The 22,012-nt window shown below is 45.0% G+C and overlaps 1 protein-coding gene and 1 long non-coding RNA gene across 2 annotated transcripts in view; one reads left to right on the forward strand and one right to left on the reverse strand.

Annotated features, from left to right (window-relative positions):
* The window catches only part of LOC126989223 (prostaglandin reductase 1-like), a 106,299-nt gene that overhangs the window by 77,081 nt on the left and 7,206 nt on the right, over positions 1 to 22,012 (reverse strand). The window contains exon 3 of the mRNA XM_050847859.1: positions 2,972 to 3,160. Within this exon, the coding sequence (XP_050703816.1) occupies positions 2,972 to 3,160 (189 nt within the window). The remainder of the gene's footprint in view (positions 1 to 2,971; positions 3,161 to 22,012) is intronic.
* On the forward strand, positions 12,484 to 13,812 carry LOC126989220 (uncharacterized). The gene is made up of 3 exons (XR_007743036.1): positions 12,484 to 12,512; positions 13,171 to 13,499; positions 13,594 to 13,812. It is a non-coding gene; the product is annotated as an uncharacterized LOC126989220 (long non-coding RNA).

Consider the following 22,012-nt stretch of genomic DNA (forward strand, 5'->3'; position numbering starts at 1 on the left):
TGTATTTACCTAGTTGTGATTCACAGGAACAGAGCTATGCTATGCTGTCTTTCCAACTACAGGTAACTCACGATTTACGCGAGTTTGGTTTACGTGTTTTTGAAATAATGTGGGGTCCAAAATCCAAATAAATGTTTAATTTACACATTTTTTCACTTATACACGATATTTTATGGAGTGGCCCCAGATGTCTCAAGCAACTGGACTCACACGGCGCCGCGGCCACACAGCTGAGCTCAGTTCTTCCTGCGCGCCACTTGAACAACAATACAGTACCCACGCCGCCACGCTACTCAACAACAACAACAACACCCTCGCTGCTGTGCTACCACGAGGGGAAGGGCAGCCAGAGGAGGAACCACGAGAGGGAGAGGAGAGTGATACAGTAGGCACTAAAGGTACAAACCTACCTCTTGTTTGATTTGCATTGTTTTTGATTTACGCCACCTCTTCAAGGACCATAGCTGGGCACGATAACAGAAAACCTTATTCCCGATAACCGATAACTGATAATGAAAAACCTTAACGGCGATAACCGATATTCGTTAACTAGAGACACAAATATAGGCGATAACCGATAACCGATACCCGATATAAATCCACAATTCCGATACTAGCTAGCGATAAGTCCGATAGGCGAAAACGATACTATATTGATATTTCAGATAGAACAACATTGATGAATTCAGATTTTCATTATCTGTATTTTAGGAAACTTACAGAACCTTAAAACCACACGTTGACACGTACATATGGACGGTAATACTAGAAATGCCTGAACCGGTGTTGTGTTATTTGACGTCTCCACCGTCAAAAATTGTTTACAAACACTGGTCTCTTGTGAACGGTGCATGCTCAGACCAGCAAGCGTAGACCTGTACAGTCTCACAAAGCTTTTAAACTGTAATTAAGAGTTGCTGGAAGGCTGAATCAGACATATAGTACCACTACCACCATCCTCGCTGTTACTAGAATGGCACTCTGTACGAGTTGTATTTATATGTACAGAGTGTATGTCGTTCTAGAAACAGCGAGGATGGTGGTACTGTATGTTTGATTCAGCTTTCCAACAACTCTTAATGGGTTAAAAAAGCAATGTGAGACTGTACTGGTCAACACTTAATGGTATGAGCATGCGCAGTTCACGAGAGACCAGTGTTTGTAAACAAAAGCGCCAGCTTTTGACGATGGGACACCAAATAACACAACACCGGATGCCTTCAATACCATGGCATAGTCACAAACGAATATGGAATATCAAATTTGAGGTAGTGAATAATCATTTTGGGGGCAAAGTTAAATGATTTTTCTCTATGATATATTGATTTTTGAGTAGCATAAAAAATAACCAAGTGTTTTAATTTTCATGATCTAAGTATGAAATTTCATCACCGAAGATATTTCATACCCTGAAGATTTTTCATACAACACCGGGCCACGCATGCGCAGTAGGGAGACAACGTTTTTTCTGAGAGGCAGAAAAAAAGTAGCGATTATCGCTAGTTTGGTTACAAAAGTAACGAAGATACCGATATATATTTAAATAAGTAGCGGATGGTCGATAACCCGATTTTGTTATCAGCGATAAAGTATCGCGATAACTTATCACGATAACGCCCAGCTATGTCAAGGACACAATACGTACTCGCGTAAATCTAGAGTTACCTGTACTTCTATCTAATTTGGCCTTCAATGCGCTTATTGACTTAGCCTGTACCACTTCCCTCTCTGCCCATTCCAGACCCCCACACATCTCTGTGGGAAGCTGTTCTTCTTGATGTCTCTTCTACAAATTCCTTTTCTCATCAGTTTTCCATTTCCTCTTAAGTTTCTCTCTTCTCTTATCAAAAGGTCATCTCTATCCAGTTTCTCTAGACCATTCATCACCCTATACACTGCTATTAAATCTCCTCTTTCTCTTCTAATTTCCAATGTAGGGAGGTCCAGCCTCAGCAATCTTTCTTCATAAGGCAGGTCGCTCAGACTAGGTGCCATTTTTGTTGCCGCTCTCTGTATCCTCTCCAGTTTTCTAATGTGTTTCTTAAGTGATGGCGACCAAGCCACTGATGCATATTCTAGTCTAGGGCGTATCAAGGTCACAATTAATTTCCTTGCCATGTCCTCATCAAGGTATGTGAACACTGCTCAACTTACAGTGTGCGAGAGGGTTAAGTGCGGAGCATCAAGACACATCTCCAATTGCATTTAACCTTCCCTTCTGGCCACTTGTTCTGTACTCTTTTTCCTGAAGCAGCACTTGGAATGCTTTGTTTGTTGTTTTCTGTTTTTATGCTTTGAGCTGTTTCCATTGTTGTAAAAAAATCTACATGCTGGACACCAGGGGTTGGACTCCATGCTCCAGCGGGCCAGGCAGCCTGTCTACTGGCCTGGAATGGAGGGTGGCCTTCAATACTACAGACTGATATGAAGCAAATTTTTTTTTTTTTTTAATTCAGCTTGTTGCAACAGTAGGTTATTTTGATGGGGCCTGCTGGCCAGCCCAAGCCATTCGCAGTGCAGGCAAGTGTTTGTAGTGGTGCCATCTTGTTTTGGCTCATGCTGACCCCCAAAACTCATCCACTGTAGAGTTTCCTTAGAGTCCAAGATGATATGTGGTCTTGAAGGACAGCAAGTAGGTAGTTTTAAGCCACTCGGCAAAAACTGAAAATTGTCAGCTTGTAGCCGGGGGAGGAACTTGAACCTGGGTCCTTCAGGTCAGCCACTGCCACTGCCAGGTCACAAAACTAGCAGTCACTTCCGAGCCAATTACTGACGAGGATGAGTCTTGCACCCGGAACAAGCACACGGGGAGAACAGTTTCTTAGGAACCTCTCACAAGATACTTGTTAACTCTTACATTCAGAAGTTGCACAAAACACTTTAATTATATAATATCTGTTCATAACACTGAGAAGTGAGACAGAGGCCTTCCTGTATATTTACATGTAATTATAACTGTAAATGTACTTACCCCGGCATGCCCAAGATGCCTAAGCCCAGACTCTTCGGCAGGTCGCCCATCTCTGGTACTACTTGTGTTGGCAGGCTCAGGCGATTCTCCTTGAGCATCTGAGGCGTCAGCAGCGTGTGAGTGCGCCAGCCTTCATAGTGCACCACATGTGTTCCAACAGACCATTCTGGGTTCTTGCTCTCAACGACTCTGTGGACAGAATGCAATAATAAGTACTGGTCTCCGATGAGCACAAGGAAGGTATGTACGGTCGGTCAACCTCCTCCACCGGTTTGGTGTCCACAGTCCTGATCAACCGACAGCTCAAAAAAAAAATAACAATAAAAAAATCCAGAATAATCTTGAAACAGAGAACTTGAAATTCCTGTGCAGAGCTACTTTATAAATACACCTAAAACATGTGCTGGCTGATGTTGCTGAGTCATGGCATCGCTCAGGCCACCAAACCCCAGTTTCACAGTGCTGGTGGACACCAGCTGGACTGACTGATTGAGGCACTTGACCATGGCACCACCACCAGCTTTTAAGCAATGCAGAAGCTCTTGGAGATTCAATGCCCAGAGGTGCAGCCATTCTCCCCTTTATTCAGTCAAGTGCGTGTCTCTCCATTGACAATAATGAAAGGTCCCTTGTGTTTGGTTGATGAGACAGCCACCAAACACTGTGCAACATTACACAATGGAGCAAACAAGTTGTCTCGATGGCTGCGTTGCCAAACAGCCCAAGTTGTTGCGAGGGGGTGTTTCTGGTAAAAGTTGCCTGTAAGAGCTGAGGGATTGTGAGGGAGATGTTGTTGTTGGCAGCCATTTTTGTTGCACTCAGCTGATCAACTGTGCAATTTGGATCATCCTTTCACCCACAGTGAGTTGTGTGGCTGACAAGTGAACTGAACCCACCCTGTTTTATTATGATACCGGTAGCTGAGCAGCCTTACAGGAATCCCCCAACCATCAATGAACATATCAAGGTGGTGAGTGCCATTATAAATCTACTATCATTGGTTGGTACAGTGTTTGGTGGGAAAATGTGTCCAGAGAGATATAATAAGGACAAAATGTAGGGAAATCCCCTGCCCAATAATCAGTGTATGCTTAAAAATGTCTGAAAGGTGAGGAATTTGACAGTCAAACACGCTCCTAAATGGAGTGATCAGTGACAAACATCCACCCCTTGTGAGAGGCAGACAGACACTTGTGCTGGCTAGCCGCATGGAGCTGAGAGAGGGCTCTCACGTGAGTTGCCAGATGTAACTTTTTTCCTGATCCTCGGAGATCAGAGTGAGACAGAGGGGGTCAAGTGAATTTAGCAGTGGCAGATGACGCGTGATGATCCACACCTTCCGCCACCGCCAGCACTGGATGCTGTCACGCACAGTTTTGTAACCAATCAGACGCAATGCCAGGGATGGGTGTGCTCCCCTTCTTCAATGACTGCATTTAGCTGATCTGGGAACATTGACGCTGCTTTACTGGTAATCTTATGATTTTTAGATTTAAAATGCTTCATAAAATTTTGACACTAACAAATGTTAGCTCCAAATTGTTTTCCATCGAGTTTTTCAAGATCTTCGAAGTGTTCATGAAGGCTAAGCACTTTCTCATGTAAGAAGGTACTGTTCACCAGGACATTCTTATGGACCAAAACCATGTCCTCCAACCACACATTCACAGCTTGTACTGGCTCTGAAAACCTTTTATGTTTCCCTTATCAAAAAACATGTGGATCCTGGATCCACTATTTCCATACTGGCGGCAGACTTCTTCAAGTGATGTGCTGCTTTGACTTGGATGGGTTTTCCTTTGTCTGTTTGCAGCAATATTATCACTAATAAAGCAATCAAGGGCAGCAAAATTACTAAGTTGAAGATTATTATGCACATTATAAATCTGAGGACTTGTTCAACAATTTGAGATAAATTTAGCTTTCTCAAGGACCACCACCACACTGTGGAGCCTCAGTGACTGGAGCTGAGACTGGCTAGCTGCTGGGTGAGAGACCAACACTGGAAAATATCTGCATTTGAATTTTCTAACTACAATGGGGCCACACAACCACCATTTTGCTAACCAGCAATAGGATATGGTGGGAAAACACCTAGTACCTGTAACATCAGTGTGGAGCTGCTCAAAGCTGGGGGTGAGGTCATGATCTGTGGGTTGCATGCGGTTTTGACTGCCGTATGGTAATCTGGTGCCATCCCTCCTGACTGGAAGAGGGGGTTGGTCATCCTTGTCTGGGAAGGGAAAGGGGACCGCCAGGACTGCAACAACAACAGTGGAATTGCACAGCAAAGTGTGCCAGGCAAGGTAGTTTCCCACTTATTGCTGATGCAGATTCGCAGCCAGCTGCTGAAGCTGCAGGGACCTGAACAGTCTGGGTTCATGCCTAGTAAGTCGACAACTGGCCGTATCCTAGCACTTTGTGTACAGTAACTGGTGGAGCGCCGACATGAGTTTCAGCAAGGGATGCTTGCAGCCTATGTCAATCTCAAGACGGTGTTTGATTCAGTGCGTCACAAGGCACTCTGGGATCTCTTGTGACTCCGCAGGATTCCTGCGAGGACTACTGGTTTGCCGACTGGCCTGTATTCTGGGACTGAGAGTCCTGAGAGGTGTGGGGAGGGGTTGTCCAGCTTCTTTCCTGTGAACATGGGAGTGAGGCAGGGCTGTGTCCTTGCCCCATCACTTTTCAATACTTGTATGGACTGGGTACTGGGCAGAGTTGTGGACCAGAGTCATTGTAGGGCATCCATTGGCAATACCAGGGTCACTGACCTTGTTTTTGCCAATGATTCAGTAATCCTGGCAGAGTCGCTGGAGGTTTTGGTGATGGCTCTCGAGGCACTGCACGAGGAGGCAAAGCCCTTGGGACTTCAGGTCTCCTGGGCCAAGACCAAGGTACAGGTGTTTGGAGGCTTTCCTGTCTTACTCCATGGCTGTGAGACCTGAACACTAAATAGGAACTTGGAGAGGCGGATTGATGCTTTTTTAAATGAGTGTCTTCGCATAATTATGGGATATCGGTGGAATGATGACTCCTCTGTGAGACTAATTCGACATATACAACCTGCATAGTCCATCCACGCAAACTCCAGCTATACGGACACGTGGCAAATAACCCAGATGTCCCTGGTCATCAGGTTAATTCTCTAGAAGATAATCCCAAGTGGACGGAGGCCAAGGGGACGCCAACAGAGTTCGTAGCTTGAGCAAGTCGACAGATCCTGCCAGGAGGTACTTAACCCTAGATTAGTGTCCCTCCTGATAGTCATGAGCCACTGTCCCTGTATGCAATCACATACAAGCTTTTGGAAATTAATACAAAAATCTGTCATTTAGATTTCATTACAACTATTTCTATAATAAACTGCTATCATTCTAAAAATTGTTTAGATTTTGTTTAACCCTTAAAGTGCGGGTGTCGACAATAGTTGAGCTGGTGCCTGGCCTCAAACCGCGGGTGTCAACAATAGTTGACAGCTGGTGCCTGGCCTCAAACCGCGGGTGTCAACAATAGTTGACAGCTGGTGCCTGGCCTCAAACCGCGGGTGTCAACAATAGTTGACAGCTGGTGCCTGGCCTCAAACGCGGGTGTCAACAATAGTTGAGATCTGGTGCCTGGGCTCAAACCGCGGGTGTCAACAATAGTTGACAGCTGGTGCCTGGCCTCAAACCGCGGGTGTCAACAATAGTTGACAGCTGGTGCCTGGCCTCAAACCGCGGGTGTCAACAATAGTTGACAGCTGGTGCCTGGCCTCAAACCGCGGGTGTCAACAATAGTTGACAGCTGGTGCCTGGGCTCAAACCGCGGGTGTCAACAATAGTTGACAGCTGGTGCCTGGCCTCAAACCGCGTGTCAACAATAGTTGACAGCTGGTGCCTGGCCTCAAACCGCGGGTGTCAACAATAGTTGACAGCTGGTGCCTGGCCTCAAACGCGGTGTCAACAATAGTTGACAGCTGGTGCCTGGCCTCAAACCGCGGGTGTCGACAATAGTTGACAGCTGGTGCCTGGCCTCAAACCGCGGGTGTCAACAATAGTTGACAGCTGGTGCCTGGCCTCAAACCGCGGGTGTCAACAATAGTTGAGCTGGTGCCTGGCCTCAAACCGCGGGTGTCAACAATAGTTGACAGCTGGTGCCTGGCCTCAAACCGCGGGTGTCAACAATAGTTGAGCTGGTGCCTGGCCTCAAACCGCGGGTGTCAACAATAGTTGACAGCTGGTGCCTGGGCTCAAACCGCGGGTGTCAACAATAGTTGACAGCTGGTGCCTGGGCTCAAACCGCGGGTGTCAACAATAGTTGACAGCTGGTGCCTGGGCTCAAACCGCGGGTGTCAACAATAGTTGACAGCTGGTGCCTGGGCTCAAACCGCGGGTGTCAACAATAGTTGACAGCTGGTGCCTGGCCTCAAACCGCGGGTGTCAACAATAGTTGACAGCTGGTGCCTGGCCTCAAACCGCGGGTGTCGACAATAGTTGACAGCTGGTGCCTGGCCTCAAACCGCGGGTGTCAACAATAGTTGACAGCTGGTGCCTGGCCTCAAACCGCGGGTGTCAACAATAGTTGAGCTGGTGCCTGGCCTCAAACCGCGGGTGTCAACAATAGTTGACAGCTGGTGCCTGGCCTCAAACCGCGGGTGTCAACAATAGTTGAGCTGGTGCCTGGCCTCAAACGCTGGTGACACCAATAGTTGACAGCTGGTGCCTGGCCACAAACCGGGGGTGTAAACAATATGTGAGCTGGTGCCTGGCCTCAAACCGCGGGTGTCAACAATAGTTGACAGCTGGTGCCTGGCCTCAAACCGGGGGTGTCAACAATATTTGAGCTGGTGCCTGGGCTCAAACGCGGTGTCAACAATAGTTGACAGCTGGTGCCTGGGCTCAAACGCTGGTGTCAACAATAGTTGACAGCTGGTGCCTGGCCTCAAACCGCGGTGTCAACAATAGTTGAGCTGGTGCCTGGCCTCAAACGCGGTGTCAACAATAGTTGACAGCTGGTGCCTGGCCTCAAACTGCTGGTGTCAACAATAGTTGACAGCTGGTGCCTGGCCTCAAACGCTGGTGTCAACAATAGTTGAGCTGGTGCCTGGCCTCAAACTGCTGGTGTCAACAATAGTTGACAGCTGGTGCCTGGCCTCAAACCGTGGGTGTCAACAATAGTTGAGCTGGTGCCTGGCCTCAAACTGCTGGTGTCAACAATAGTTGACAGCTGGTGCCTGGCCTCAAACCGCTGGTGTCAACAATAGTTGAGCTGGTGCCTGGCCTCAAACCGGGTGTCAACAATAGTTGACAGCTGGTGCCTGGCCTCAAACCGCGTGTCAACAATAGTTGAGCTGGTGCCTGGCCTCAAACGCGGGTGTCAACAATAGTTGACAGCTGGTGCCTGGCCTCAAACCGCTGGTGTCAACAATAGTTGAGCTGGTGCCTGGGCTCAAACTGGTGTCAACAATAGTTGACAGCTGGTGCCTGGGCTCAAACTGCGGGTGTCAACAATAGTTGAGCTGGTGCCTGGCCTCAAACCGCGGGTGTCAACAATAGTTGAGCTGGTGCCTGGCCTCAAACCGCGTGTGTCAACCATCGTTGAGCTGGTGCCTGGGCTCACACCGCGGGTGTCAACACTAGTTGAGCTGGTGCCTGGCCTCAAACGCGGTTGTCAACAATAGTTGACAGCTGGTGACTGGCCTCAAACCGCTGGTGTCAACAATAGTTGACAGCTGGTGCCTGGCCTCAAACGCTGGTGTCAACAATAGTTGACAGCTGGTGCCTGGCCTCAAACATGGTGTCAATAAGAGTTGAGAGCTGGTGCCTGGGCTCAAACTGCGGGTGTCAACAATAGTTGAGCTGGTGCCTGGCCTCAAACCGCGGGTGTCAACAATAGTTGACAGCTGGTGCCTGGGCTCAAACTGCGGGTGTCAACAATAGTTGACAGCTGGTGCCTGGGCTCAAACTGCGGGTGTCAACAATAGTTGACAGCTGGTGCCTGGGCTCAAACTGCGGGTGTCAACAATAGTTGACAGCTGGTGCCTGGCCTCAAACCGCGGGTGTCAACAATAGTTGACAGCTGGTGCCTGGGCTCAAACCGCGGGTGTCAACAATAGTTGACAGCTGGTGCCTGGCCTCAAACCGCGGGTGTCAACAATAGTTGACAGCTGGTGCCTGGGCTCAAACTGCGGGTGTCAACAATAGTTGACAGCTGGTGCCTGGCCTCAAACCGCGGGTGTCAACAATAGTTGACAGCTGGTGCCTGGCCTCAAACCGCGTGTCAATAGTTGACAGCTGGTGCCTGGGCTCAAACCGCGGGTGTCAACAATAGTTGACAGCTGGTGCCTGGCCTCAAACCGCGGGTGTCAACAATAGTTGACAGCTGGTGCCTGGCCTCAAACCGCGGGTGTCAACAATAGTTGACAGCTGGTGCCTGGCCTCAAACCGCGGGTGTCAACAATAGTTGACAGCTGGTGCCATGCTGGCACAGCCCACATCACGGACGTGAGGTCTTGGTTAGGTTTTGTTAACCAACTGGCGCCATTCCTGGCCACTGCCCCCGTAATGTTGCCCTTCAGGGACCTCCTCAAGAAGCATGCAGGGAGCAAGGTCTACTGGGATGAGCAACTCCAACTGAAGTTAAGGCAGGCCAAGGAAACCATCTGCCAGCTGGCCAAGGACGGGCTGTCTTACTACGTCCAAACCAGACCCACGGCTGTCATCACCGATTGGAGTAAGGAGGGGATCGGATTCGTGGTTCTCCAACAGTACTGCTCCTGCGTGTCTGCTGATGCTCTGTTCTGCTGCAAAGGAGGGTGGCACCTGGCTCTCTGTGGCAGCCACCACCTCACCGCAGTGGAGGCGGGATACGCTCCCATTGAAGGGGAGGCCCTTGCGGTGGCCTGGTGCCTCCGCAAGGCATGACTCTTCCTGCTGGGGTGACCTAACTTAGTGCTGGTAACCAACCACCACCCGCTAGTGGGATTGTTGGGTAACAGGGCTCTCACGGACATCATAAATCCGCGCCTGTTCCGCCTGAAGGAGCAAACCCTGCAGCATCGGTTCACCGTCCGTTACTTTCCCGGTAAGAACTGCGCTGCAGACTTTCTGTCCAGATATCCATCTATGAAGACACCGCCAGACGTGACAGACGAGGAACAGGACGAGGAGCTAGCGGCAGCTATGGCTGCATCCGTGGTGGCAGCCCTAGACCTCAGCGACAGCCTCACCCTTGATGAGGACATGGTGCTCCAGGCGTCACAGGACGACCCCATTTACCAGCTGCTGTTAGCCAAGGTACTGGCCGGTGACTGGCATCCCAAGAGAGCTCAGGAACTGACATGTCTCAAGCCGTACTATGGTGTTAGAGACAGGCTGGGCACACCACGAGGCCTGGTGACGTATGCCTACGACCAGAACCACCCGCGCCTCCACGCGGGTCATCAAGGCATTGACTCCATGTTGAGGAGGGTGCGACAAACTGTGTACTGGCCCGGCATCGAGGGAGATCTACATCACCACCGCTCCTCCTGCGAAACCTGCAACACCCATGCGCCGTCTCAGCCCCCAGAGCCTCTACTACTCACACCACCTCCTCGCTACCCCTTCCAGCAGACAGTAGCTGACATAGGTCAGCTGGAGGGGCACCACTACTTAGTGTACGCAGACCGGCTGACGGGGTGGTTGGAGGTGTCGCACTTGGCAGAGGGCACAGCCTCGAGTGGGATCAGAGACCAACTGCGGCAGTATTTCTGCTGCTGGAGTGCTCCTGAACAGCTCTCCATGGATGGAGGAACCAAACTGAGGAGTGAGGACATGAGGGCATTCTTCATGAAATGGGGAGTGAGCACACGAGTGTCATCAGCCCATTACCCACAGTCAAACGGCAGGGCGGAGGCGGCGGTAAAGAAAGCCAAGAGGGTGCTGCGTGGCAACACTGGGGCGGACAGAAGCCTCGACAACGACAAGGCGTCACTCGTGCTCCTGCAGTACCTCAATACACTCCTCCGGGACATCGACAAGTCAGCGGCGCAGCCTGTGCCGGCCGTCGCGCACAGGCTACAGGTCGACAGGTTCTGGGGGCAGACGCTACGTCAGCGAGAGCGTCATATGGGGCGGCACATTGAGAGTGTTGCAAGGGCGTGATAACACTTGCCAACGTCTTCCCCTCGTCCTCGGCGGCAGAGTGCTGGTGCAGGATCAGCACACCAAGACCTGGAACAGGGCTGGAACGGTCGTGGAGGACAGAGGAAAAGGGCAATACCTCATCCGGCTGAATGGTAGTGGGCGAGTATCCCTCAGGACTAGGGAACACCTGAGGCCTTGCCATGCGCTCCCATCAGCTGACGAGCCAGGTGACACAAGCCAGGAAGCGGCCGACACAGCACAGCCACCGGGCCCCTTCCAACAATCTCAGAAGCGTGCCCCGGCCAGAGGGCAGACGCGGCCGCCACGATGGCTTGAGGATTACACTGTGTAACACACACACACACACACACACATATGCACATATACATGCATACAGACAGCACACATGAAGCTATTATATTATTTTTGTGTTATTTCCTTTACATTCTTTATTCTGCGACATAGCAATGTATGTCACTAATGTATTACAGGGAATAATTATGTTGTTTTTCTTTTTTTTTTTTTTGTTTTGTTTTGTTTTGAGGTGCTATTGTTTTGTAATAAATGTATGATTGCACTCAGCAAAGATTGCCTGTGTGCAGTCTTTTTAAAGGGGGGAGTTGTAGGATAGAGGCATCTGGCAACTGAGAGGGGAAGAGAGGCGACGCTGAACTCCCGCCAATGCCAGTCGCCCCTTTACGGTCACAACGTGTGCCCCTCGTCTGGATATATACACTCAGTAACCGTCGCGTCAGGACTCCTGCCTTTACCTTCTATCCTTCAAATTTGAATTCTATTTCCCACTTTTTGCTCCAGCCATAAAATTTATCAATGTCTTCTTGCAGCCTTGAGGTCCTCTTCCCCCACCACTCTTCTCATTACCTTTGCAGCATGCGTAGGCAGACTAATGTCGTTATTTACCTTCTCCTCCCTGTCGGTTATGTAAATCAAAAACATTACCAGGGCAATCACTGATCCTTCTGGTACATCACCTGTCGCTCCAGTCCATCTTGCCATTAGATGCCTTTTTGAGAGGCTCATCTGTCTATCTCTCAAGCTGTCTTTCATCAACATTAAAATGTTATTCCTCAACCTTCCTATGCTTGCTGGTTTCCATAAATGTTACCTCTGTGGAACTTTATGAAGCCTTACTGTTGGATCCAGATACACACAGTCCACCTCTTTCCTGTAACATGTCAATTTCTCTTGTATAGAAAGAGTGTGTTTGAGTGTACGTAAGTAAAGGTTTGTTGCCAACATATTTGAGTGTGTTTGTATGTAAGTAAGTAAAGGTTTGTTGCCAACATATTTGAGTGTGTTTGAGTGTACATAAGTAAAGGTTTGTTGCCAACATATTTGAGTGTGTTTGAGTGTACATAAGTAAAGGTTTGTTGCCAACATATTTGAGTGTGTTTGTGTGTACGTAAGTAAAGGTTTGTTGCCAACATATTTGAGTGTGTTTGAGTGTACATAAGTAAAGGTTTGTTGCCAACATATTTGAGTGTGTTTGTATGTAAGTAAGTAAAGGTTTGTTGCCAACATATTTGAGTGTGTTTGTATGTAAGTAAGTAAAGGTTTGTTGCCAACATATTTGAGTGTGTTTGTATGTAAGTAAGTAAAGGTTTGTTGCCAACATATTTGAGTGTGTTTGTATGTAAGTAAGTAAAGGTTTGTTGCCAACATATTTGAGTGTGTTTGAGTGTACATAAGTAAAGGTTTGTTGCCAACATATTTGAGTGTGTTTGTATGTAAGTAAGTAAAGGTTTGTTGCCAACATATTTGAGTGTGTTTGTGTGTACATAAGTAAAGGTTTGTTGCCAACATATTTGAGTGTGTTTGAGTGTACATAAGTAAAGGTTTGTTGCCAACATATTTGAGTGTGTTTGAGTGTACATAAGTAAAGGTTTGTTGCCAACATATTTGAGTGTGTTTGAGTGTACATAAGTAAAGGTTTGTTGCCAACATATTTGAGTGTGTTTGTATGTAAGTAAGTAAAGGTTTGTTGCCAACATATCTGAGTGTGTTTGTATGTAAGTAAGTAAAGGTTTGTTGCCAACATATTTGAGTGTGTTTGTATGTAAGTAAGTAAAGGTTTGTTGCCAACATATTTGAGTGTGTTTGTGTGTATGTAAGTAAAGGTTTGTTGCCAACATATTTGAGTGTGTTTGTGTGTACGTAAGTAAAGGTTTGTTGCCAACATATTTGAGTGTGTTTGTGTGTACGTAAGTAAAGGTTTGTTGCCAACATATTTGAGTGTGTTTGTGTGTACGTAAGTAAAGGTTTGTTGCCAACATATTTGAGTGTGTTTGTGTGTACGTAAGTAAAGGTTTGTTGCCAACATATTTGAGTGTGTTTGTGTGTACGTAAGTAAAGGTTTGTTGCCAACATATTTGAGTGTGTTTGTGTGTACGTAAGTAAAGGTTTGTTGCCAACATATTTGAGTGTGTTTGTATGTAAGTAAGTAAAGGTTTATTGCCAACATATTTGAGTGTGTTTGTATGTAAGTAAGTAAAGGTTTATTGCCAACATATTTGAGTGTGTTTGTGTGTACGTAAGTAAAGGTTTGTTGCCAACATATTTGAGTGTGTTTGTGTGTACATAAGTAAAGGTTTATTGCCAACATATTTGAGTGTGTTTGTGTGTATGTAAGTAAAGGTTTGTTGCCAACATATTTAAGACAAAGTTTTGTAAATATAAAACTCTAAATACATTAGCTACGGTCCTTCGAGCTGAAGCTCCATGATGGACATTGTAATTAATATTTTTGAGGGTGTAGAAAAAAAAAAAAAACTGTTTTATACCTAATGAAAGTTATTTGCATGATATGATAACATGACCCCAAACTGAAGACATTAAAGAAACAATTGGAATAACAATACAGATAACAATTACATAAAATAGCAATAGTACAGTACTAATGAAAATAGCAATAATAATAACCATAATAATAAATACAATAAATAGTAATCATTACAATAATAATATTGCTAATTATCACAATAATAATAATAGTAATAATAATAATAACAATAATAATAACAATAATAATAATAATAAATAATAATAACAACAACAATAATAATAATAATAATAATAGTAATAATAATAATAACAATAAAAATAATAAAAACATTAAATAACAGTAATGAAAGTAATAATAATAATAATAGCACTAATGATAATAACACCATTACAACCAATAATAATAATAATAATAATAATAATAACAATGACAATAATAATAACAATGACAATAATAATAATAATAATAATAATAATAATAATAGCCTAACATTAATGGTGATATTACTACTAATAATGATAATAACTAAGATATTTTGCTGATAAATATGTTTTAACTTGATGTTCACATCTGGATATGTTGGCAGCAGTGAGCAGAGCTTTCTCATCGGGAGGCAGTCTACTGAACAGCCTCGGACCAAACCTTACTGCACTGTTTTTGAATACTGTTGTTCTGAAGACTGGACATATATGGTTACTATTGTTGATCTGAGTATGAGTAACATTTTCTACAAATCTGAATATTGTATTTTGTCCTTGACTTTTGAGTATCACAATAATGTAAAAAAATATGTAATGAGTGAAATTTTAGAATATTTGCTTCAGAGAATATCTGGGTTGTTGAATCAAGCTTTTAATGAGAAATATGCGCCAAAATATTTTTTTGTACTATAGTTAATCATTAAAAATGAGGGCTGGGTGCATGCCCATAGAGAAAAACAATATATAAGGTGAGGGTAGCACAGAGATGCTGATCATTGCCTCTGTGTGTGTATTTACCTGGTTGTATTTACCTAGTTGTGACATACAGGAAAAGAGCTACACTCGCACTGTCCCGTCTCCATATCCTCTCTTATCCAACTTTTCCTTAAAATCATGAATGTTTCTTGCACAAACCACCTCCTCCTCCAGTCCATTCCACACCTCAATGCTTCTGTTTGGGAAGCTAAACTTTTTCACATCTCACCTACACGTGGTCGCCCTCAACTTCTTTCATGTCCTCTTGTTTCTCTCTTGCTCCACACACACAGGTCCTCTCTGTCCAGATTCTCCACCCCGCTCGCCACTCTGCACACCGCTATCAGGTCTCCTCTCTCTCTTCTTCTCTCCAGGGTTGTGAGCCCCATGCTATTGAGTCTCTCCTCGTAAGTCCGATCCCTAAGTTCCGGTACCATCTTAGTTGCCGTTCTCTGTACTCTTTCCAGTTTTCTTATGTTCTTCTTTTCATGAGGAGACCAGACCACTGCTGCATACTCCAACCTTGGCCTTATCATTGTAACTATTATTTTCTTCATCATCTCTTCGTCCAAATACACAAATGCCGTCCTTATGTTCCTCAGCAAATTCATAGTTTGTCCCGTTATCCTGTTGATGTGTTTGTCCGGTGACATGTTCTCTGAGATAGTCACTCCCAAATCTTTTTCTTCCACTCCTCTGCATATTATCTCACTTCCCATCTTATAATCATATTCACATCTTCTACCACTCCTACCAAACTCTATTTTTTTACATTTCCCAAGGTTGAATTCCAACTGCCATGTACCACTCCACTCCCATATTTTGTCCAGGTCCCTCTGCAATGCCTCACAGTCTTTCACATCATTGACTTGTCTCAATAGCTTTGCATCATCTGCAAACAAACTCACATAGCTGGTCACTCCGTCCACCATATCATTTATACAAACAGCAAACATTATTGGTGCCAGCACTGAACCTTGTGGGACCCCACTCATCACTGGGCACCAGTTGGAAACCCTGCCCTTGATTATTGTCCTCATTTCCCTGTTAGTTAGGAAGTCCTCCAGCCACTTAATAAGTCCATCACCCACTCCACCCCTAGTTTTAATTTTCCAAATTAGTCTTCTGTGCGGTACTTTGTCGAATGCCTTATTCAAATCCAGGTACACTCCATCCCCCCAGCCTTCTCTCTCTTGTATTAAATCTGTCACCCTTGAGTAATAACATAACAAGTTGGTGACACAAGATCTCCCTCTCCTGAATCCAAACTGGCAATCCGAGATAATTCTCTCCCTTTCTAAAAAATCCGACCACCTGTTTTTAACTAGCCTCTCACATATCTTTGCAACCACACTAGTGAGTGATGCCGGTCTGTAATTTAATGGGTCCTCTCTCTTTCCTCCTCTATATATTGGTACTATGTTTGCTCTCTTCCAATCTTGTGGTACCCTTCCTTCACTCAGGGAGGCGCTCATTATGGAGTGCAGTTTCTCTGCTAGTTGCTCACTACATTCTTTCAGGATCCAGCCTGATACTCCATCCGGCCCTGTCGCCTTTCTTACATCCAGCTTGTTCAAGCTTTCCTTGACCTCCTGCACCGTTAACTGTATCTCCGGCATAACCCTTCCTCTTTCCTGGCCCGGTGGTTGTACAAATTCGTCTTCCTTTGTGAAAACTCTATGAAAGCTGTTGTTCATCACTTCTGCCATCTCTGCTGGGTCTTCATATGTAGTTCCATCCATTTTCAGTTTATCAATTGTTTCTCTGTTCTTTAATTTGCCGTTCACATGTCTTTAAAATAATTCAGGTTGGTCTTTGCATTTGTCCATTATATCTTTTCCATATTTCCGTTTTTCTTCTCTTCTAATCTTTGTATATTCATTCCTTGCTTGTTTGAAATTGTTCCACGCGTTGATTCTTCCTCGTCTCCTCCATCCCTTCCAGGCCTCCTCCTTTCTTTTTCCAGCCGCCTCCCATCTTTTGTTAACCACTCCTTTTTACCAACATCCTTTTTGGTTACCTTAGGGACATATCTATTCTCGGCTTCTTTGTACAGCTTTAAAAACTCCTCCCACTTGTCTTGTGTACTCCTGGCTTTGTACAGCCCACTCCAATTTGCATTCTCAAAAAAAGTTCTCATATTGACAAAGTCTGCCTTAGAGGAGTTTCTTCTCCCTATTTTGTGATCCTCTTTTTGGTCAATCCTTCTCTTTTCTTTTACTTCAAATTCCACAATTGCATGGTCACTCTTTGCTATTGGGCAGTCTATTTTAATATTTTCTATTACTTCCGGTTCCTTGCTAAAAACCAGGTCTAATCTTGATGCCTCTCCTTCTTTCCTGAATCCAGTGTGTTCCTTAATCCATTGCGTCAGCACATGTTCCATTGCCAGCTGCAGGAGTCTTCCTCCCCACGACTCTTCTGTTCCCTGCGTCTGCCAATCCTCCCATTCTACCTCTTTACAATTAAAATCACCCATTAACATTATTCTCTCACCCTCTCTCAACACTCCATCCAGGCAACTCACTGTGTCTGGTATCATTTGTTCATATTCTCGGGCCTTCCATGCACTGGCTCTTGGTGGCACATACCCTACTACATGCTGCCTCCTTCTTCCTTCAGCACCCACAGTTTCCACTTTCAGCACCTCTGCCAAGCCTTCACCCTCAATCACCTCCTCCACCCTAATGCCTTTCCTTACCATCAACATCACACCTCCTCCCTGTTTTCTCTTTCTGTCTCTCCTCCATATATTGTATGCACCTTCTCCAGTCCCCACCACCTCAATTGGGTTACACAACTTGGTTTCCGTCAGCCCCACAATATCAGGTTCTTTTTTAATGACGAGATTTTCTATTCTCTTTTTCCTATTACTCGCTCGGTCCCACACGTCCTCTGCGTGTATCGAAACACATGAGAAATTATTCACAACAAGGAGAGGGTATTCCCCGGCTGCCTGGGCTTGAGCCCACGACCAGCGTGACGGGAGAGCCACTCCTTACCGAGTCAGCCAGAGAGGTACCCCACTGGCTAAATGGGTTATGGGAGGCTCGTTCATCAGGCCGTCATCACACTACACTTTGTCTCTCAAATAGTCGTTTAACTCTATCCACGATGACACTATTCCATTGATATTCGTATATGACACTTTCTATCCTTCCTCCTTTCCTGTTAGATTTTTTATCTCCCTTCTCTCGTCACCATGAACCACTTCATCACTTTCATATCCATTACCATGTGTGTGTAATCACCATGGCCTGATCGCGAGTTGGACTTATAATCGCCAGCAGGTACCCTTCCGATGTGAGCAAGTGCTCTTTATCGTCGATCTCTGGGTACTGCCAGGACCTCACACACCACACACCCCATCCCCCTTTCTCAAGGGGGGGCAGTAACCACTCCTAGTCAACGGAAAGAATCCGGCCTGAGTGGGCTCGAACCACCGCCCTGTCAGACCGTGAAGCCTGGCAGCGCAGCACTCTACCAGTTGCGCTACGGAGTGGTGGTGGTGTGTGTGTGTGTGTGTGTGTGTGTAACAAAAATGGGAATGAGAGAGAGAGAGAGAGAGAGAGAGAGAGAGAGAGAGAGAGAGAGAGAGAGAGAGAGAGAGAGAGAGAGAGAGAGAGAGAGAGAGAGAGAGAGAGAGAGAGAGAGAGAGAGAGAGAGAGAGAGAGAGAGAGAGAGAGAGAGAGAGATATATAGAAAATCAAACCACACAGACCCCATGGTACAGACTAGGTGGTCTGTCCTAAAACCTAAGTGATTCTACATTAATCAGAAGGCTCCAAGGAAGTGACGGTCGAGCTTGTTTTTAAAGGAGTCAATCATGTTACACTGGACCACTGATGGTGGGAGCTTATTCCATTCTCGCACTACAACGTTAGTGAAGAAAAATTTGGTGCAGTCTGAATTTACTTGTCTACATTTGAGTTTTACGCCATTGTTCCTCGTGCGCAAAGTGTCATCAATCATAAACAATGTTGATCTGTCAACATTCGTGAAACCATTAAGTATTTTAAAACATTCGATCAGTTTTCCTCGGAGGTGACATTTCTCAAGTGAGAACATGTTAAGGGTGGAAAGCCTTTCTTCGTAGGATTTGTTGAACAAGGAAGGGATCATTTTTGTTGCTCGACGCTGAACACCTTCTAATTTAGCAATGTCCTTTGCATGGTGGGGAGACCAAAACTGTACCGCATATTCCAAGTGGGGTCTGACTAAACTATTGTAGAGTGGAAGTATTACATCTTTATTCTTGAATAAAAAGTTTCTTTTAATGAAGCCCAACATTCTGTTCGCTTTATTTGCTGCATCGATGCATTGATGTGAGAATTTGAGGTTTGACGCGATTTTGACTCCCAGGTCCTTAACATATTGAACACTTTTGAGTTCAACGATGCGCATTTCATAATCGAGCTTCTTATTCCTTGTTCCAACTTGAAGGACCTGACACTTGTCTACGTTAAAGGGCATCTCCCATCTATCAGACCAAGCTGAAATTTTGTGCAAATCCTCTTGGAGGCTTTGCCTGTCTTCGTCAGTATGAATCAAGTTACCAATCTTTGTGTCGTCTGCAAATTTACTAATGCAATTATTGAGTCCGACATCCACATCGTTGATGTAAATAATGAAGAGCACTGGGCCAAGAACCGAGCCCTGAGGGACGCCACTAGTGACCGATGCCCACTCTGAGTTAAATCCGTCAGTCACCACTCTTTGTTGTCTGTTGCTCAACCAATTCACGATCCATTGGTTCACTTGACTGTCAATACCTATTTGCTTTAATTTACACAGTAATTTATGATGTGGGACTTTATCAAACGCTTTCTGGAAATCAAGATAGACTACGTCCAATGATTTGGTTACATCATAAACTGAGAAGAGGTCGTTATAAAAGGTCAAAAGGTTTGATAGGCAGGATCTTTTGTTACGGAAGCCATGTTGTGAATCCCCAATTAATGAGTGGCTTTCAAGGTAGCTCACAATTTTGTCTCTAATTATGCTCTCAAGTAGCTTACCTACAACTGTGAAAAAAAGAGAGAGAGAGAGAGAGAGAGAGAGAGAGAGAGAGAGAGAGAGAGAGAGAGAGAGAGAGAGAGAGAGAGAGAGAGAGAGAGAGAGAGAGAGAGAGAGAGAGAGAGAGAGAGAGAGAGAGAGAGAGAGAGAGAGAGTCACTTTGGGTTCAGGAACAGATTAATCCATTTCACATTAATTTTTTTGGAGAAAATGGTTTTGGATTGCAAACAAATCAATTTCCAAACAGCTTTTAAGAATGAATCAAGACTGAGAGCCAGGGTTCCACTGTATATTCAAACAATTACTAGAGTTGTTTCTTCTAATAATCAGCATTTTCACGAGTGGTGCAGTGGTTAGTGTTCCTAGCTACGAATCCGAGGGTCTGGGTTTGAATTCCAGCCCTGGCAGACGTTGTGCAGCTTGCCCTGATGTACATTCTCACTTTCAAGCTGGTCGACAGAAAGGTATCTGGGGAGACCTGGGGAAGGTAACCTGGATGTCACAGTGCCCTGTGCCCCAAGGTAACTGGCACTTACCACCGGCTCAAGGGCTGATGCGATGGAGATGATCACAGAAGCCATGCACACCTATAGCCAAAGCCCCAATTTAGCCTTAGCTTTATAAGTGAATTGTTACAGACAGACAAATGAAAATTATGAACAGCTTCCTGTAATCACTTCTGAATCAGAGAGGCGTCATAACCAGGGGTGGATCAAATATAATTGTATTTGTATTTGAATTGTATTTAAATACAATTTTAATGTATTTGTATTTGTATTTGTATTTTGACATCCAGAGAAAAAAGTATTTAGTATTTGTATTTGTATTTTGGTACCCAGAAAAAAAGTATTTAGTATTTGTATTTGTATTTTGGCATCCAGAAAAAAAGTATTTAGTATTTGTATTTGTATTTTGGCACCCAGAAAAAAAGTATTTAGTATTTGTATTTGTATTTTGGCACCCAGAAAAAAAGTATTTAGTATTTGTATTTGTATTTTGGTACCCAGAAAAAAAGTATTTAGTATTTGTATTTGTATTTTGGTACCCAGAAAAAAAGTATTTAGTATTTGTATTTGTATTTTGGTACCCAGAAAAAAAGTATTTAGTATTTGTATTTGTATTTTGGTACCCAGAAAAAAAGTATTTAGTATTTGTATTTGTATTTTGGTACCCAGAAAAAAAGTATTTAGTATTTGTATTTGTATTTTGGTACCCAGAAAAAAAGTATTTAGTATTTGTATTTGTATTTTGGCACCCAGAAAAAAAGTATTTTGTATTTGTATTTGTATTTCGAGTCAAAACCATTTGAGGAGGATAAATACTGTTAAGGAAATAGAAAAAAGAAGTAATGTAAAGCCGCGTTAAGGCGGAGGAGGAAACAGATGAAGGTTGAAGGTGAAGGAGTAAAGGATTAACGTCAGATCACAGGGAAAGCGGAGTAAGGAGAACATTAAGGTTGAAGGCGGAAGAGGAAAAAAATTAAGAGTGGGGAGTAAGGAGGAAATTAACCTCAGGTCACATGGAGGAGGAGTAGGAGAGGATTTAGGGAGTTACTGAGGGATGGGTGGCTCGGAAGAAGGATCCGCCCACAAAAATGTGTGACGTCACGGAAATGGGAGGCATAGGGGATGAGATGTGAGTGAAGACGATGAGAGAGACAGTAAACCGATCTACTGGTTTAACTTGGCAAATGCACTACAGTCACCTATCAAAAAGAGGTTGCATCCATTTCTTGAGCGGACTGATGTCATTGCCGCAGCTGTCATGGGCCCCAGGTTTAAGCTGGCATGGATGCCACGTAAGAGAATGCAAAAGGAAAAGGTTTCCAAGACTGTGGACCTAATTATTTCCGAGTCAACTCAGTCGACCTTGAAGAAGAAAACATTTCAAGAGAGTGAGCCTTTCATCTTTTCGGCTGGCATGGGTGCAACACGACCTCGTCTTTTTGCCTGCATGCCTCCAGCTGGGCAAATGAGGGCAAGTGCATCAACAAATGACACTACAGTGGTGAAGGCAGGACTTGACACGTACCTAGAAGAAGGTGTTTTGCCTTTTGATGTGCTGGCGTGATGCAAAAAGCTTCAAAATTTTGAAGCACCTTGCCAAGAATATTCTAGGGTGCTGTGCAACGTCAGCACCATCTGAGAGGGTGTTTAGC

This window comes from Eriocheir sinensis, unplaced genomic scaffold, assembly GCF_024679095.1.
Source record: "Eriocheir sinensis breed Jianghai 21 unplaced genomic scaffold, ASM2467909v1 Scaffold110, whole genome shotgun sequence".
Lineage (NCBI taxonomy): Eukaryota > Metazoa > Arthropoda > Malacostraca > Decapoda > Varunidae > Eriocheir > Eriocheir sinensis.